The 18601-nt window shown below is 48.4% G+C and overlaps 1 protein-coding gene across 1 annotated transcript; it reads right to left on the bottom strand.

Annotated features, from left to right (window-relative positions):
• Nucleotides 1–894: 894 nt before the first annotated feature.
• On the bottom strand, nt 895–4655 carry LOC136474848 (HVA22-like protein a). The gene is made up of 6 exons (XM_066472417.1): nt 4390–4655; nt 3461–3487; nt 3237–3359; nt 2723–2963; nt 1315–1466; nt 895–1160 (listed from the first exon to the last, which is right to left on the bottom strand). The coding sequence occupies exons 1-5, from the start codon at nt 4449–4451 to the stop codon at nt 1341–1343; spliced, it is 579 nt and encodes a 192-aa protein (XP_066328514.1). The 5' UTR covers nt 4452–4655; the 3' UTR covers nt 895–1160; nt 1315–1340.
• Between the last annotated feature and the right edge of the window lie 13946 nt (nt 4656–18601).

Here is an 18601-nt window from a genome sequence, read left to right as displayed (position 1 = left end):
CGAAACGATTTTCATCGATAGGGGCATGACAATCATGATTTCTCAATCAATTTCCATTACCATGACCTAACTCAAATTGCCTCTGCAGTCCCGTTTGCTTGGAGGAATTCTGGAGAAATCTGGATGAATTCGGAGGAATTTGTGAGAGGAAAATACTATTCCGGATAAAAAAAGAAGTGGATCAAGCCAGGTTTAAAGACACATGAATAGGGCCAATAATCTCGTGTCATCATCAATCACCAAAACCCAACTAGGAGCCTAGATGCTTTCACCCTCGTCAATTCACCGCCACTTCCAACCAGAACTACTGAACCGCCACTTCCAACCAGAACTACTGAACTAGCGATTTCTCACAATGCACAAATCGGTTGAACCAAAGCCTGCATTGGTTGATCTCTCCAGCTGCCCTGTGGATCTCTTTACGACTTCGGGAGTTTCTGCCACCTACTCCCAGTGGAAAGTTCAGGTGCTCCCGTGCTCCCACACCACAAAAAACACATCAAGAATCACACACAAAATTACAACCAAAATATGCATGGATAGATCTTGCAACGGAGTACCAAACCTACTGGGAGTACAGGACACGCTCTACATAATCCAATCTATTGAGAGCCTTGTCTCAGAACTGAGATGGTCGTTGCTTCAATGCCCTCACTTGTGACCTCTCGAACAATTCGGACAGTGAACAGCTCGTAGCTCGGTGGTAGCTCTGGCAGTGGCTAGGCTGCCAACCTAAGAATTAAGATCGACACTTGGATGTCGCACCAAGGGGATCGACTACTGGGCGTGAGGCTCGGTAGGCAGACTGCTCGGACAGCCTCATCCACATTTGAGTGCATAAACATCCGGATAGTCAACCTCCCATGGCAGTGCCACATGGTTTACACCTATATCAGATTAAGACACGAAGAAATACCTAGATCAACAACTACTGCATGAAACCAGCGAGGCACATAACTAGAGTCCAGTGTCACGAATACATAATTTTCAGCAACATGAAATATTCATGACATGACCATTATATGAAGGAGTTCCATCGCTACAACATATTTAGAACAATCATGCATGGTTGTCCAGCTACACAATATTATCGACTCGGTAGGTGCAAAATGCAGTGCTAATATCCAGACATCTTCCTCCAAACTGATCCTAGCACATTCCTGCATTGAGTATAAATTATCAAAGCACAAATACTTAGAAAAGTTACCTTGCAAAGGTCTGAACGAACACATATTTTTTTCAAGAAAATGGGACATATAAGACTTAGAAACATTGATGGGGGCAGGAGGGCATAAATGATGCAGCTAAGCTCACCTGGCGTGTGAAAGAAAAAGGGTTGCCTAGTATTGATATTCTGGATTGAAGAAAGGGTTCACTTCCCTCGCTTCAGATTCTCGTTGAATCCTGGCTCTCCTTTCAACCTCTACCTCCTCCAGAATTGAGCGCTTTGGGTTTGAACTCTTAAACTGCACATGTGAAACGTGAATATTTATGTTCCTAAGATCCTTTTTTTTTTTCAGATGCACTCTAAGATCTCCTTTTTTTAGATGAAGATCCCTTGATTTAAGGAAAATATTCGAGGAAGTAAACCAAAGATAAATATTAGCTACAAAACATAAAAGAATTAAGGTAATGTGCCATATGCCATACAGTTTTTTTCAATAAAAATTGGACTAGGTCACTGGATAGCCGAAAGCCTTGTCATTCTATAAACAGTAAAATGATGTTTCCACATTTTGGGCAATGGCCAATGGGATAAAAGAACGCCTGCTAACTGCTAAGGGATTGTCCCTTTGATTTTCATAAACTAACTTAATTCAGTTTTGATGCCAAGGCTGGAAGTTAAGACTTCCTTCATCTTAAAAAAACACTTTATTCAGTTTTGTGTTAAACTCACCAAGCCAACTTTTGTTCAGTTTTGTGTTAAGCTCAACAAGCAAACTTAATGAATAATGCCTAAAAGCTGCAAAAGTGAACCTAGCTGATAAGAGCACCACAAGCTGTCAAACTCTATGTCACCCTCATTTGCCCTCAGCTTTGTCATAGAGAGTCCTTACACAATTTCTGCAAGATAAAGCCCAGCTATTTCATCCCGATTTAAAGCTCATTCTGGTAATAAGCCTTTCAGTAAGGTATAAAGGCCTAAGAATGTGGAAAATGTGCAAAACCATGGAGGCAGTCTCTCTCCAGCAGTCAAGTTTTTTTTAGAATGTAGGAAATCACTAAAACAATATTTGATACTCCCTCCGTTCCTTAATACAAGCCATATAGTTTTTAGCACCAATATTAACACACGGCTTGGGGAAGGATATGAGACCGAGGAAAAAAAGGAAAATCAGACCATCTTCTCTCTCCCAATCAGATTGCTTCCTAAATCTAAATGATTGGTTGGGGCATGTGTTATGTACGGTGGGAAGGTTTCCAAACTAATCGGCGTGGGAGCTGATACGTACCTATATTTTGGAATTTTCTTTAGAAATCTATATGGCTTATATTAAGGAACGGAGGGAGTAGAAGATAACGACAGTTGTTAACTGAAATTCCGTAGTATGCATAACAAAAACCACACTGCAATATCATCAATCATTAGAGCAGCAGCATCACTGTAGACTTGTAGAGTCACTTTGCTGTGCTTCTCACAGCACAAACAAACTAACTGGTGCCAAGTGGCCACCATTTTCACAAATGAGAATGGTAAAATTTAACAGGAAACAGATAATACCTTGTTAACAAGATTCTCAAACGCTTTTGATCCATTTTGCTCAATGTATCTCTGTGCAGCTGAAATTACATCATCAGGCCTGCCTGATTCATCCTTCTTTGGAATATACCAGATGTTTATGACTTGCTGATTTACAATCATTGGCCTCACAAAATGTTCATATACATGTGCAGCTCCATTGAACTGTGGCAATACTAACCAGCAATTGAAAAACAGTTTCGCATAAGACCAGAAAGGGAGCCTGCAAAGTGCAAAGTTATGCCTGCGATGAGCATTTCCATTCATCTCATGATGTATCCAAATCCAAGAATCTTATCAACCAAATCATGAGATAGCGGTGAATCATGAAGTGCAGTACTAAACCAAAGAAGGTCAATAGCAAGGAAATCAAGGTACTATTGTTTATAGCCCTAAAAAATATTCCACATATGACCATCGCGGTAAGTTCGAAGATGCACACCAAACTAAAGCTAAGATGAAATGTGCATTTGTGCAGAAAGTTTGTTGTTTTTACCATTCGAGTACTGGAGCAAAGGTGAGCTCGAATAGAGTGATAAATGAGTACAGCACCCAGTATGTGAGCCATTGCTGATCATCTACGGCAGATTTTGTTTCAATTGCTCTAACAGAGGCATACCTGTGGAAAACGTCCAATGAGGTAAGAGAGAAACAATAACCATCAAATGGAAGACAGTTAGCGTCTATATGTTTATCTAAAAGGTTAATGGATTAACTTACAGAGGATATGCAAGTGAAACTACAGGCCTGCAAAGACAAACAAATAGAGGATTAAAAATTCTTCAAATTGCAGCTGAACATTCAGTGATATTCAAAAACCATAACTGCACCTAATTTTTACTTGACTGACAGAAAGCAAACACACAGGTAAAAGCTATCACATTTAGCAACCACCAGTTAGGCAGTTTGGCATATTCTCTGGATATCACGTGCTTATGTATTATCATGTTCTATAAGGAGAAGCTATCCTGATTATGATACTGATATGCAATCGAAGATACTAGTAATTCTGCAGAAGTTGTAAAATCATAAGAAGCTAATAGCTTAAAATTCCATCCTTATGGGGTCGGTCCATCAACAAAGATCCACTAATCTAAAAAGAAAGAACACCAGCATCACTAACAGAATGTCAGCATCATAAGGTCCATCATTTGGTCAAATCTTATTTGCTAACCAATTTTTTCACAAAATCTTGGTCGTGGATGGACATAATAATTTTTTTTCCTTCTCCGCTCCTTTTTGGAAATTTAACACGCTCCTTCCAGGACCAAAATGCCGAAGCCTAATCTGGAAGGTTACATGACATTTCACGATTTCATTAATCATGCTCAGCTCCACATCGGGTAGGCTCGCAATCACTCGCCCTTTGTTTGCTGATACTACTGGTACGAACAACCTCTGCTGAACGAAAAAAACCCTGAACCCAGCCATAATATACGCACTGCAACCGCAAATTCCCAGCACCGCTGTCCACAAATCACGCAATGATTCGAGCACGTTCCGTCTAGGTGACTTGAGAGAACAGGATAACGCTGCATCTCGAGTGAAATAGCAACACCGCTCAGGAATCGTACGGGAAACGCAGAGACGAGCATGAAGCAGCTCAAGAGCTAAGCATCTGAAGGGGGAATCAGATCAGGAATGCGTACCCCGCGAGAACATCCATGTTGTTGACCAAGACCTTGAGGAAAGATCCGGATCCGCCCCCCATTCCGCAGTCCGCCCAGCAAAACTGCAAATCTGTGAGGAATGCGAGAGCCGACCTGAGATGAGCGGAGCCGCTGGGTTTGGTGGTCTAGAACCTGCGACTGCGAGTGAGAGGCCGCCTTTCGTTTTCTTCGCTCCTTCACCAACCTTTCCGTGTCTTCGTCGTCGACCTGACGTGACTGAAGAGAGTGTTTCCCGCTCCTCTCTCTCATCCAGTCCTGCGACATTTAACTTTTTGTCATCTTAAGGATGCCACTGCTTCGTCGTAATTTTTACATAGACACCGATATATTTGCCATCAATAAATAGTAATTCTCCGATTTTTTTTCTATTTTTACTTATGCGGCATGTCACGCAGTCGGCCAGCGTGGCAACGCCTCTCCTCTCGCTGTTGTTTCTCTCTCCCTCCACTCACGGACATGTGGACCCCACGAGTCAGGTTCATCTTCAACCTCCTCACAGTGCAGAGGTCTTTATGTAATAAATGTGAATATTTTTCATTGTCTCTCTCTTATCCCTCCGATGCCCTCTCCTATGTTCTCTCCCAACCGAACCAAAGCGTGGCGGACGCGGCTGATGCGGGCTGGGCTGGGGCGCGGCGGTGCGGCCGCCGTGGGCAAGCGGGGTCGGCTCGGACGATCGGTGTCGGTGCAAGCGGATGGGCGCGATGGCGCGGCCGACGTGGGCGGGCGCGGCAGCGCGGTCGAGCGGGCTGACGTGGCCGAGTGCAGTTGTGGCGACGCTTCCGCGGTGGGCGAGCGGGGATGGCTCGGGAGAGCGGTGCCGGTGCGGGCGGGCGAGCGCGGGCAAGCAGGGCTGCCGCGACCGTGGTGGCGCGGCCGACGTGAGCTGGCGCGAGCGCGGCGGCGCGGCGAGCGGAGCCGGTGTGGGCGTGCACGATGTGGGCGAGCGGGGCCGGTGCGGGCGTGCACGATGTGGGTGAGAGAAGAAGCAGCAGCAAGAGGAGAGGCGCTACCATGCTGGCTGACTACGTAGTATGTCATATCAGAAAAAAAAATAGTAAAAAATTAGAAATGTTATTATTTACGATGACAAACATATAGATATCCGTATAAAAATGTAAAACGACCCGAGGATGCCAAAAGTTAAATGCCCCCCGGTCATCCTTCATTCATCCGATTACGACGCGTGGACCAAGGTCGTGTCACGTGATAGCAGAGACCCATGAAGTATACCGGATTGGGCCGGATCCAATGGCCTGTAGGATACAGGAGCCACGACAAGTCACCATCATCCTTTCATTTCTTCTTCCTTTCTAAACCTCATCCAAGCTCGAGCACGTCATTGGGCCACGTCGCTCTTCTTTTTCGTTCGCCCGATTTAGATCGAACGTCAGGAACGGGCACAGCAACCGGCGTTTCCAGATCTTTCCCCCAAGCTCGCGGCTAGGCCACGCCTCACGGCGGCGCTCACTTTCCTCGCCACCTCATCGCAGAGCCGCGCCGTGAGACGCTGGCTTGTAGGCTTGGAGCCCGGCCGTGGCCGTGCCGGGGCGCCTAGGGGCCGCCCACGAACGCCGGGCTTGCGTCTCGAGGCCCGTGCTCCGCCGACCTCCGCGCGCCGGCGCTCGTCCCCTCTGCTCCTCCGCCTGTTCCGCTGTCCATCAACCTCGGGCCTCGGTCCTCCGCTTTTTTGCGCAACCGGTGCTTCTTTCCGCATACCGCCCTCACCAGAGACGCATCGCCTGGTTCTCCTCCCCCCACTAGTCCCCGACGGCCGCTAACAGCTCGCGATGGAGGCGTCAGGCGTGCTGTTCCCGTGGAGCCATACAAGCCATTCGCAACCGAAGCAGGCAAGCAGAGTCAGTACCTGCACCACCCCGGCCAGCACTTCAACGTCCAGAGCAACGATCAAGGTACACAATGCCCAGTAGCTGCTCGACGAAATGCCTTGAAGGCAAGCAGTCCACTGCAGCAATGCTGTTAGATGAAGACTGTTCCTGCTACAAGTCATCTTCTCTGTAAGTAGTGTGTCCATTTGATGTAATTCTCTGGGGTTTTTTTTGCCTAATGCAGATGCATGCAACCTATGTGGAACATTTGCTATTCATTAAAAATCCTTCTAAGGAGTGCCAAGTCCATTAATACTCTTAAGCTCTTGGCTGTTCGCTAAGCAACAATTTGAGTTCACTCTCACTCGCTTTAGATTAGCAGTGAGATTTATTTGCTTGCCCAGTAATCTTATGAATTGGTGAACTGAAAAAACATATGAATTATCAATTACTCACCTGCGAATGTATTAATATTCAAAACAATTTGTTATTTCGTTGGTTAGTTCTCAAGTTTTCAGACTCGTAACCTTCATCTGAATGGTTTATTTCCTGTTAATCTTCTTACACTATTTTTTCCCATAATCCCAGGATTATATTGTCGGTCGCTATCAAGTCCACATCAAGCTCCAACTTACTGTACAGTGAGATAATACTACGAATGGCAACATAAATCCAGTATCAATGTTCATTCTATAGATCTATGCTGTAACACGAGAGGTTTTTGCCTCCGCTATTATAAGGTTGAGGATTTCGCTACAGCAGTCCACCCGCATTATTGTCATATTGAGGTTGTGCCAGTAGTTGAATGACTCGTCTTCTTCAAAACAATTCAAAAGTAGCTGTACACACAGTAATCCAATGATAGTGACAATAAGAAACATCAGATTAAGTAACAGATCATGCTCAACCACTCATTCAAGTAAAAAAAAAAAAGGACGTATCCAGTGCAGAGGGCAGAGCTCCCGCTCTGTGCGGGGTCTGAAAAAGGATGTCAGTGGCAAGCCTTACCCTCGTCGGTGCAATGCGAGGAGACCATGACTCAAACCTAGGACCTTCCGGTCATAGATGGTAAGACTCTACCGCTTGCACTAGGCTCGTCCTTCTTAACCACTCATTCAAGTACAGAAACTATTAACAAATGACATCGATTTGTTACTGCTTTCTTGATCACTTCCTGTGTCTCTTGAGAATCTATGAGCACAATATCTTTTTAGTTTACTGCTTTCTTAATCACTTCCTTGCGTCTCCTGAGGAACATGCTGCTGCTTGTGGATCATCATAGCAGTATATTCTTTTCCACCTCAAGAATTAAAAGCTCTCCTCCTCCCTACCCTCAATGCTAAAACTAACTACTGTCCTTTGTATATTTTTTGAACACAATACTCCTCCGTATATCTCCGTGCAAATAAAGTCATCCTTTCTTTATCGATGTCAACCTGGACTCCGCACACAATGTATTCAATGATATATACCCGTGAGGTATATCCTGGTGAATGCTAACAGGTCATTATTCTTCTTCTGTTCATGTTTTATGAAATGCAAGTGAACAAGATGTGTTCATATGTACTGGGCTCTAAATATTGATAGATTGATTCGACATTGATGTATCTTGAGATCAGTAGTTACAAGTGCGATTTGTTCTAACTTCTGAGTGACTCTGCAGCTGCAATGCTGGCAAGTTGTAGTAGTGGCTCACTACCATGTGACCCAATAGTGTTACAAAATATAGCTAAAGAAAAACTGATTTTATTGGTGTGACTTGCAGCATGTTCGTTTCGGCTAAAATGATCGTGGATTATTACTGCTGGCTGGTTTGGTGTGAGAGAAAAATAATGTTCTGGCTTATAATCCACGATCGTTTACGACCACACGAACAAGTTGTTGATCATAGGCATAGCACCTAAACCATCTTTACGCAGTATAATCTATCTTCGTATTTGTGTAAAGTGGTTTTCAGTTATATTTGTCATTTTTTGGTCTACGACTACACCTATGCTTTCCATGAAAAAATGTTAACGTTCATATCTTCTCCATACTGTGCATCCATTGTAGTCACTTGTTTTTGAAGTTAAACTGATAGAATATAATGAGTGACTTCTCTTCACCACTTTTCACTAATATATGAGCAAACTACATAGGTTGATTTCGTTGCAATTTGCTTGGGAGCTAGCAGCATACGCCGCAGCATACAGTGTTCCCACCTTACAGGTTACAGCTGCAGATCTTTGGAAATAACACTAAATTGCAGCATGGGGGATGAGAACTTTTGAATACTCGAATGCCAGTAAATTGGTATATCTGATTACTTAAAAGTTCTTACAAAATGTAAGGTACGATTGCTTCTTTCTGTCATATTTGTTCTTCTATTTTCAGAATTCACGCATTGCTCAGCACAATGGCTATTACCCAAAAAATATCTATATCGATGTCAGCTGGAAATTTAGAGTGTGTTTGGTTCGAGAAATGAGATGGTCCATCATCTTTTCACTCAAATCACTTTTTGTATTTGGTTTATGGAATGGAATGAATTGATTCATCACCATCTTATTCCTCATAAGCTGTTAATTAGTATATATGCATGAGAAATGGGTTGATTCTACTAAAGTTCGTGGGATGGACTCATGATGCACCACCTCATAAAGCATGAGGTGATTCCACCAACCAAACACACCATTAATGGTTTAAGCAATCTGTCGGTGCGAAAAGTGACCAACAAGTAAATATTTGTTGTTTTGCCGTACGTTGTGATCGGATGTGACCTAGCGCTCAATGACACATGGTTTATACTGGTTCAGGCAACGTGTCCTACGTCCAGTTTAAGTCGGTTGGTGACTTTATTCCTGAGGTGCTCGAAGTTTGCTTGGGGTTACAAACGAGTGGGAATAAGATGGGGGTGTTAGAGGTCCGATCGGACTCTGGACTGAAGGGCCGAGAGTGACAGGAGCTCCTACGTGCGCTAAGTATTGGAACGCATGCTCTATGTAGCTTTAGAGTTATAGAGCAGTGAAGTTGTTCTAGTGCTCCGAATGTCTAAAGCTAGTAGAGAGAGATAGTCGAAATGACCGTCTGTCGTCCGTTTTAGGAGAGAGCGCATCCCCTTTTATAGGTGAAGGGGATGGCTATAAGGAAAATGGATCCTAGGTCCATTTACTTTGAATTTTGGTGTTTGATGACCAACACAACCAAATTGGACTAATAAATTTACAAGTGTTTGTTTTGTAGTTCAATAGGGTGCAAGAAGTGACTTGGACGGAGACGACGTGATGATCCGGTGATCAACACCTCAAGTAAGACCTTAGGAGCATAAGAGAAGACCCAAGATATCAAGCAAAGTCCAAGCATAAAGATAGGAACCAAGCCACATGCAAGATCGCGAAGAAACAAGCTCACAGAAGTGATCCGACGCTGGACCAGACGCTGGAAGAAAGTGACCGGACGCTCCGATCAGTGGCTCGACCGGACGCTGAACAAGTGAATCGACCAGACGCACCGATGGCACTGTTCATCAAGACCGACAACACACTCAGCAAGTGACAGGACGCTGGCGGCAAACCGACCGGATGCAGGACAGTAGTGTTTGATCGAGTACAGAGAGGTTCCAGAGCGGCGAACTTGCGACCGGACGCGTCCGGTGCCAAGTGACCGGACGCTGGCAGCGTCCGATCAGTTGTTCGTAGCTCCAACGGTCGGGACGACCGGACGCGTCCGATCAGGACGACTCCAGCGTCCGGTCAGTAGCAGAAAAGCGGGACTTCGTCCCCAACAACTACTTTCTCAGTGGGGCTTATAAATACAACCCCAACCGACTATTTGAGATGGGTGGAGCTGAGGAAACATATCAAGGGTGTTGATACACTATTTTAGTGATCTCCACTTACATAGTGCTTAGTGTTTATTAGGTGATTAGCGTAGGTGCTTTTACGAAGTGCTTAGGTTGATTAGACAACCGCTTATGTGCTTGCTCTGTTTAGTGAGGTTTGCATACCTCTTGCCACTCGGTGCTTGCGTGCACCATTGTTGTACATCGGAGGGGTTTGTAGTATTACGAGATCACACCAACTGAGTTTGTGGTGTGGCCGCCACCGTGTACCGGAGGAAACAAGGCCCACGGCGTTTCGGCTGGAAGCTTGATAGTGAAGACGGCAGGGAGCATCCAGGAGAGGCTTGCCGGAAGGCACATCAGAGACCCACTTGCGCATGGGGAAGGCCTGAGGCTATCCACCGAGTTACCCGACCGGGAGCTTGGCCCTTATGAGGGATTCCTTGCGAGGGGCTCCAACGGGGACTAGGGGGAAGCTTGCGCACTTCTCGATACCTCGGTAAAAATACCGGAGTCATCGACGGGAGTTTGCATATCTCTACTTTGCTCTTTAGCTTCCATATTTACATTGATTGTATTACTCCTTTTGCGGTAGAGATAGCAATACACTAGCAAAACCATAGTTGCACATTTAGATAGTTTATCCTTTGTATAGATTTTGCTAGGGTTAGAAAAAAGAGGTCATAGTTTAGAGTTAGAATTTTAAGTTGCCTAATTCACCCCCCACCTTAGGTGTCATGGTCCCCTTCAATGGCCTTACAAGTGAGAGAAAGAGAGTGTGTGTGCTACCTAGTCTTGTTGCCCACGCCATTGGGTACAAGACGGTTTGTCGGCGCCCACAATACTGTTGATGCCAAGATGTATATGGTAGGCTCCATCGTGTTCTTCTGGTATGGCAAATGTCGGCGCCTACCATACTGTAGGACAAATGTCGACGCCTACAACATTGTTTGTGTTCTAACATGTCTGAAAGGTCGCAGAGCACCCTTCTGGCATGGCATGTCAGTACTGTTCTGTAGGTGTGTAGGGTACGTTCCTCGATATTGCGGTTGACTTGAGCGTCTCACCTTATCTGCTCCTCCTGATTTCTTGGGTCCTCATCGAGTGGGCATTCCCGGCCGGTCGTTCCTAGTTGGCTCCGATCGTGTCGATCAGAGAAGGGCCATAAGTAGTGGTTTGGTGTATTCCCGATCAGAGAAGCGGGTTGGAGTCGAAAGCGAGCGTCGCCCCTCTTTGGCCAGGCCTTTTGGTTGGAGAAGGGGGTCAGAGTCGGAAGCGAGTGTCGCCCCTCCTTGGCTAGGCCTTCCGGACGGAGACTGGATCGCTCTTTCGGCCTGTCATTTAGGTATCTAGGCCGACCCAGGAGTTGCACGTCGTTCACAACGTTGTCTGCTGGGCTAAGCTTTTTGCTGGGAAGTGAGCCCATTAGGGACCCTGGGATTATGAACCTGATAGGAGCCCTCGAGCCCCCGAGCGATTCGGGTAGAATTGTTTGGGGGATTTTTCATTTTGCTAGTGGGTGCGCGCGAGCGCACCTGGTGGGTGTAGCCCCTGAGCCTGCGTCCGACTGATGAGTCGGTTGGAGGCTGAGTATCTTGGTACTCTTTTCTAGGGCCACAGATTCCTATGTTTCTGTCATTTGAGGTGTTCACCCATGTTTGTCCCGCCCACAACTTGTGCGGTCGGTTGATTTCCTGAGTCGGCGTCGGGCGACCTGAGCCCCTGAGCCCTGTTGGGTTCAATAGAGGTTGGTCTAGTTTCGTACATTATCTCATCCATGGTTTTCACAACTGGAGGGGCTGAGTTAACATCGCTTGCCTTGATGGCTTCAGTGACGCACTCAGTGAGCTCGCTAATGAGTGTGTTCGAGCAGAATCCGAGTCCGTCGTTCGTAACAGGGTCAGCATAGCCCTCATGTGGCATTCCACTGCTCCTTAACCCACCTCCTAGTAGATGCCCGAGTCATTCTGGAGACCGACTCAGGTGGCCCGTTGGCCTCCCCTCGATGGAGACTCTGTGGGCATGGCTCGAGGTTAGGATCGAATGAGAAGGTCGAGATGACCACGTCAACTTCTGAGCATACCGAGCGAGGGCCACTGGGGCTCATCTAGATCTTCTCCTCTAGCTCTGTTTGACACGAGGCGGCCTCGAGCCCTTCGCAGGTCAGCCTTCGAACCCCGGTCAGTCGTTGCTCATGTTGAATGAGGCAACTATCGCTTCGTGACACAACACGAAGCGTTGTGATGCATTTAATTGCATATGCAATGCTTTGGATGTATGTGATGAATGAATGATTGCATGAATGAATGTATGAATGCGTGTATGAGAAAGGATGAATGAATGATCATTCATTAGAAAATAAAGCAAGAAGGTTTGGTAAAGTTACCTTGATGACTCGAGTGACGGGTTTGAGGAGCTCTTATCGGATATGTCTGAATGGGATCTGTGTCCGTCATTCATGATGGAGTCGACATAGCCCGCATGGGGCATCCCTCTGCTCCTTACCTGTCTCTCGACATTCGCCTAAGCCGTCCGATTGACTTAGGAAGCCCATTGGTCTCTCCTTGATGGAAAACCCATCGTTGGGCCCTTCCAAGTCCTGCCTAGGAAGGCAGAGGGCCGTTTGCGTGTGGTTGTGCCTTGTTTCCTATGCCCAGCGTGCGGTAGTGGTGGGCCATGTCCCATTTAACTAGGCATCATTTTGTTGGGCAAGGCATGTCCCATCAGTCAGGACGCGTCCCACCACCTGCCAATCCGCATTAAATAGGGGAAGGGAGAGGGTTTTTTGCCTCATTCCTTTGCCTTTCTCCAACTGCTGCCTTTCCTCCTTAAATAGGGGAAGGTAGAGGGGTTTTGTCCCCTTCCTTTGCCTATTCTCCACCTGTTGTCTCTCCTCCTTCCTTTTCGCCAAGCCCATTCGCGCACCGCGGCAGTTCCTAGGAGAAAGAGGGTAAAGTGAGGGAGAGGAGAACTTATAGATCTATTCGTGAATATGAAGCGCAATGTCAAACTAGAGGCCATCCAACATAGATGAGGCAGTGCTGGCTGCCTTCGCCGAGAAGGGGCTGCTTCCGCCGAAGGACATGGCGTACTAGAGGGCTTCTGCACCAAGGGAGGCTGTTCTACGACCTTAGGCCGATGAGGTTGTCTCCTTCCTCGCCTTCCATGAGCGTGGGCTAGGATATCCCACACACTAGTTCTTACATGGGCTCCTCAATGAGTGGGGCCTGTAGCTGCAGCACCTCAATCTGACTGGGGTGTTGCACATTGTTGGTTTTCTGATCGTCTACAAGGCCAGAGGGTTTTTGTCCCATTCCTTTGCCTATTCTCCAACTGCTGTCTCTCCTCCTTCTTCCTTTTCGCCAAGCCCGTTCACGTACCGTGGCAGTTCCTAGGGGAAAGAGGGTAAAGCGAGGGAGAGGAGAACTCATAGATCTGTTTGTGAATCTGAAGCACAATGTCAAACTAGAGGCTGCCCAATATAGATGAGGTAGTGCTGGCCACCTTCGCTGAGAAGGGGCTGCTTCAGCCGAAGGACGTGGCGCACTAGAGGGCTCCTGCACTGAGGGAGGCTGTTCTGTGACCTCGGGCCGACAAGGTTGTCTCCTTCCTCGCCTTCCACGAGCGTGGGCTAGGATATCCCACACACTAGTTCTTACGCGGGCTCCTCAATGAGTGGGGCCTAGAGCTATAGCACCTCAATCTGACTAGGGTGTTGCACATTATTGGTTTTCTGATCGTCTGCAAGGCCTTCCTCGGGCTAGAGCCGCACATGGACTTGTTTCGACGAATCTTCACCGGGCAAGCCTTGTCAGAGGGGGAAGCCACCTAGGACCACACTGGTTGGGGGCTTTGCATTGCAGAAGAAGTCAAGGCCACCGGGCTCCTACCCTATGTACTCCCTCTATGACTCCAATCGAGGGTGGCATGGGGAGTCGTTCTATATCAGGAACCCAACAGAGGTGCTATTCCTGCCATTCACCAGAAAAAGGCCGGAGAGGTGGAAGAGCTGGTCGTGGGGTCCCTCCAGTCGGCAGAACAAGCTAGAGGTCATCGAGGTGGAGCTCTAGAAGCTAGTGCAGCACGGCCTTGATGGGCTGCGGGTGTTCCACACCTTCTTCTATCGTCAAGTTGCCCTACTGGCGGAGAGGAGGCGACCGATGTGGATGTACTCCATCCCAACGGATCCTGACCGCGTGTCACAGGAGGAGTTGGCAAAGGACAAAGTCTAGAGTCGGCTCAACCGGGTGCTGCAACTGAGGGCCCAAGAATCCCTTGAAGGAAAGCTCGGACCTCTCCATGCTAGGAAGCTATCTAATCTTATATGTTCCCCTCTTCTTATTTCATGTATTTTTCCCTTTTGCTCTCCTATATTTTGACTTCGAGTCAATCATTTCATAGGGACTCACCGGTTACAAATCCCAGCCGTATCTTTTGAGGGGGATGGAGGGCATAACTCGACAAGCTGCTCTAAAAGAGGTAGTGGTTGCCAAAAAGAAGAAGAGAGCTGAGAAGGCCTGGAGGAGGCATGAGATGGAGAAGGAGATCACCCGGTGGGTGTGGGCCGGTGAAAACCAAAGCGACATGGAGGCAGAGCTCGAGTCAGAGGAGCCCATGAAGATGGGTGGCGACGCAAGCATCTTCGAGGATGATGGAGATAGGGGCATCATTGCGGCCTTGGTGGAGCATCGTGTACCTACAGCCTTGTCCATCGGTGGTGGGTGGGATACGGAGAGGCACGGCGACATTCCCACGTCAATGAAGCACGCCACGAGCTCGGACGCCACCGTCGAGCGAGAGGCGAAGCGGGCGTGGTTGCCGCGCCCTTCGGAGGCATCGCTGGCTTCACCCCCCTACTCCAAGCATGGTGGGGCATGCTGACCAGTTGAAGGAGCATGCTCGTACCCCCACATATTTGGGGTCAGTGTGTGCTCGCGACCCACAATGGGGAGATGCCCCGGCGAGTGTGCCATGAGCCGGTGGTCGTGGTGACTTGCGGGCCACTCGAGAACCAGCCAGATCGATGCCTCCCTTGGTTGATATGAGGGGGCACAGGTCATGACCCATGAGCGGTCCTCATCCTTTAGGCTCGTTGCCAACGGGTCAGGGCTTAAGGGCCCTACCGCTTTCGTCCAGGTGTGCATCTATGATCCTTTTTTTATCTCACAGTTGAGTTTTTTTAGCGCGACTGACCTATACTTATTTGACAACGGCCATCGACTGATGGGATTGAGCATCACCCCACCTCCCATGCAGGAGGAGTGGAGACCTAGCCTACAGCGAGTTGCGATGAGTGGCAGGTAATGTAGGCTGGCGGCGGTGCGACCTTCCCTTCTTGGGGTTGCGCCCTCCTGGCCAGTCACGAGCACGGTGACAGCGGCAGCAGCGGTGATGGCAGCGATCCCTGTGGTGATGGCAGAGGGTGGGTCAGGGGTGACCCTTGTGGTCCCTCCTGCACCAGCTATGGTAGAAGAGAGGAGGGAGACTGGGCTCCCTGCCTCGCCCGATGGAGGGATGCACGGCTCACCCTCCTGGTCGGAGCTGGAGGTGTCGGGAGGTGACACGACTAGGCCGGAGGCAGAACATCCACCAGCAGACCATGGGGTCGAGGTAGTGGAGATCCCCTACTCCGGTGAGGCAAGCACTAGGGTGGAGCCACCAGCCATCCCGACGTCATAGGAGTTGGTGATGGTCCAGTCGTCGCATGATATTATGATGGTTGGATCTTCCAATGGGTTGCGGGTGACCCATGAGCTAGTGTGGCCCTACCCCCATGACCCGAGGAAGGCTCGGTTCATCCTTCGTGACGAGGAGGAGGTGGCGCTCTAGCATTTCCTAGAGGAGAGAGGACTATCAATGGAGTCCGATCTCGCCCAAACCAAGGCAAAGCTTAGGGAGGCCTTGGAGCGGATTGAGCTCTTCCATCGGGTAGTCTCAGTCAACCTGCCATGCGTCACCGAGGTAAGCTCTCTATGTTTTTAGTGTTTGTCCTCAACTCCTTGATCTTCCACTGGTTGTCTCCGTGTGCTTGCTTCTTGCTTTATTGGAGTTAGAGGCGACGTCAATCTGCAAGTCTCATTTCCTTTGGGAGGAACACGGTCAGATGGAGTGGGAAGCCATGATGTCAAAGTGGGTCAATGAGCTTGAGCGCTAGCTAGAATCTACTTAACATGAGTCCCAAGACCGAGCGGCCGAGGCATCAGGAGCGCGGGCGGTGGAACTGCTCGTGGCGGAACGGGCGACTGCTGCCAAGCGGGGACTCGACACAATGAAGGTCCATCTGGTGGAGACCGAGGCGGTGCTCCAGAAGTCCTTGGACACTCTAGAGATGGAGTGGAAGGCCCAGTCAGATGTTGATTGGGAAGTGCTCGTGCTCCGGGGGCAAGTGCTTGGGGCGGAGGAGTCAAACGCTCGGCTGCTCCAGAAGGTGACCCAGTAGGAGGAAGAACTCTCCATCCTTGAGAACACCCACCTTAGTATGTAACTATTACACCTTCGGTTGATGCCTTGGTTTTTCCTTTCCTTTGTTTCTAAGCTTGTCGTCCTTGTTCTAGAACTGGGCGAAAGGATTGGATCTCTAGAGCGAGAGCTAGAGAAAGCCAAGGCGGCGATTGGTTGGAGTGCGGTGGCGCTAGACAAGTCCCTTGAAGAGTGACGTGCTCTCGAGGGGGGCTCAACTAGATCCGCAACATCGCCCAGGTCATTGTTTTGGAGGTGTTTGGGTCAGCGTCGAGCACCAGCACATCCACCATCTAGCTATAGGAGGTACCAAACAAGGTTTGGGTGCTCATCTCCAATGACATGTTCTATGGGACATCGGGGGTGCTGACCTTAGTGGCGACACACCACCTAGGCCTAGACTTTGCCTCCATTTATAGGGGGTACGTCGATGGCTGGAGCACGGATGCCATCCATGCACTCAGGGAGAACTTGGTGCCATGCGCACAGCTGATTGCCGAGCAAGTCTATGCGTAGTGGGTGGTGGAGGCTCACCGTGCGAGCATGGCTGATGGTGTGCGCCAGGAAGACATCATCTAGCCTACGAATGGAGTGGAGACCGGGTCAGAAGCGAGTGTTGTCCCACCTCCAACCGAGCCAAATGTCGTCCCATCAGACGGCAAGCAGCCCTTATCCTCACCGACCGAGTCATCAGCCGATGCCGCCGGGTGGCCATAATAGTTTTTAGAGTAGAAACAGTTAGTAAATGTAAAGGATAAATTCATGGGGGAGCCTCCGTGTGAACAATTTTTTGTATCCATGAATACATCAGTTTCGTTTTGTGATGGAATCACTTATAAGGGGAAGCATGTCCCATCCATTCTTTGTTTATATCCTAGCATAGCTTTGTTTTTTATCATTTCTTTTTTGCACATGTCTGTTTGACCCATAGGCTGCAACCTTAAGAACCTAGGCATGGCCCATGAGGCTTAGCTGCTCGTAACCATAGGTCATGGTGGGGTGTGACTAGTTGGGAGTTTAAAACAAAGTTATGTAGGGTAATTAAAGGAAAAGACTACCCTTTCATTTGGGTAAAAAGTATTTACTATATGATAGTAAAAAAGAGAGGTGGTATCGCACCCTCGTAGAGCCCCCGAGCGACCCGGGCCAAGAGTGTTCAGTCTAGGGTGCTTGTAGGAGCAAACGTTGAATGAAAGAAAGAGGTAAGACCGAATTTTAGGGGAAGAAACGACATAACTGTTCGATATTCCATGTGTTGGTGAGAACGTTGCCATTGCCATCCTTCAGTCAGTAGGTGCCCAGTCAGATCACCTCGGTCACCATATAGGGACCTTCCCATGGTGGAGAGAGTTTATGTTTCTCCTTGGTTGATTGGGTTCTTTGGAGCACAAGATCATCGACCACGAGGATCCTCTCTCTGATTTTTCTTTCATGGTACCTGCGGAGAGTTTGCTGGTAGTGAGCGAAGTGGATGATGATCACCTCACGAGCCTCCTTAAGCAAGTCAACCACGTCTTGCTGAGCCTTCGTGGCTCGGTCTTGGTTGAAGGCCTTCACTCTTGGGATGCCATGATCGAGGTCGGAGGGCAACACTGCTTCAGCTCTGTAGGCTAGGAAGAAGGGTGTGAACCCTATGGATTGGTTCGGGGTCATTCTCAGGCTCTAGAGGATCGCTGGGACCTCTGCAACCCATCACCCGGCGTACTTATTGAGTCGGTCGAAGATGCATGGCTTGAGTCCTTGGAGGACCATGCCATTGGCCCGCTCGACCTGACCGTTAATAGTGGATGTTCGACTGAGGTCTAGTCGATCCCGATGCCATATCTATCATAGAAGTCTAGGAACTTCTTCCTGGTGAAGTTAGTTTTGTGGTTAGTGATGATACAGTTAGGAACACCAAAATGGCAGATGATGTCGAGGAAGAACTTGATCGCCTCTTTTGAGCGAATGTTGGTGATGGGCTTTGCCTCTATCCACTTGGTGAATTTGTCCACCCCTACGAGTAGGTGAGTGAAGCTGCCTGGGCCCTTTTTGAGGGGTCCTACCATGGCGAGGCCCTAGACCGCGAATGGCCAGGTGATGG

This window comes from Miscanthus floridulus, chromosome 8 (assembly GCF_019320115.1).
Source record: "Miscanthus floridulus cultivar M001 chromosome 8, ASM1932011v1, whole genome shotgun sequence".
In the NCBI taxonomy this organism is placed as follows: domain Eukaryota; kingdom Viridiplantae; phylum Streptophyta; class Magnoliopsida; order Poales; family Poaceae; genus Miscanthus; species Miscanthus floridulus.
Note: the sequence above shows the minus strand (reverse complement) of the source record. Positions and strands in the feature narration are given on the sequence as shown.

What these genes read in the sequence shown, in the direction of transcription:
- LOC136474848 (XM_066472417.1), bottom strand. Translation starts at nt 4,451, where the DNA reads ATGGGGGGCGGATCCGGATCTTTCCTCAAGGTCTTGGTCAACAACATG. An exon ending in GTTTCACTTGCATATCCTCT is followed by an intron (nt 3,360 to 3,460) that starts GTAAGTTAATCC and finishes CGTTTTCCACAG; the next exon opens with GTATGCCTCTGTTAGAGCAA. An exon ending in TTGAGAATCTTGTTAACAAG is followed by an intron (nt 1,467 to 2,722) that starts GTATTATCTGTT and finishes TCACATGTGCAG; the next exon opens with TTTAAGAGTTCAAACCCAAA.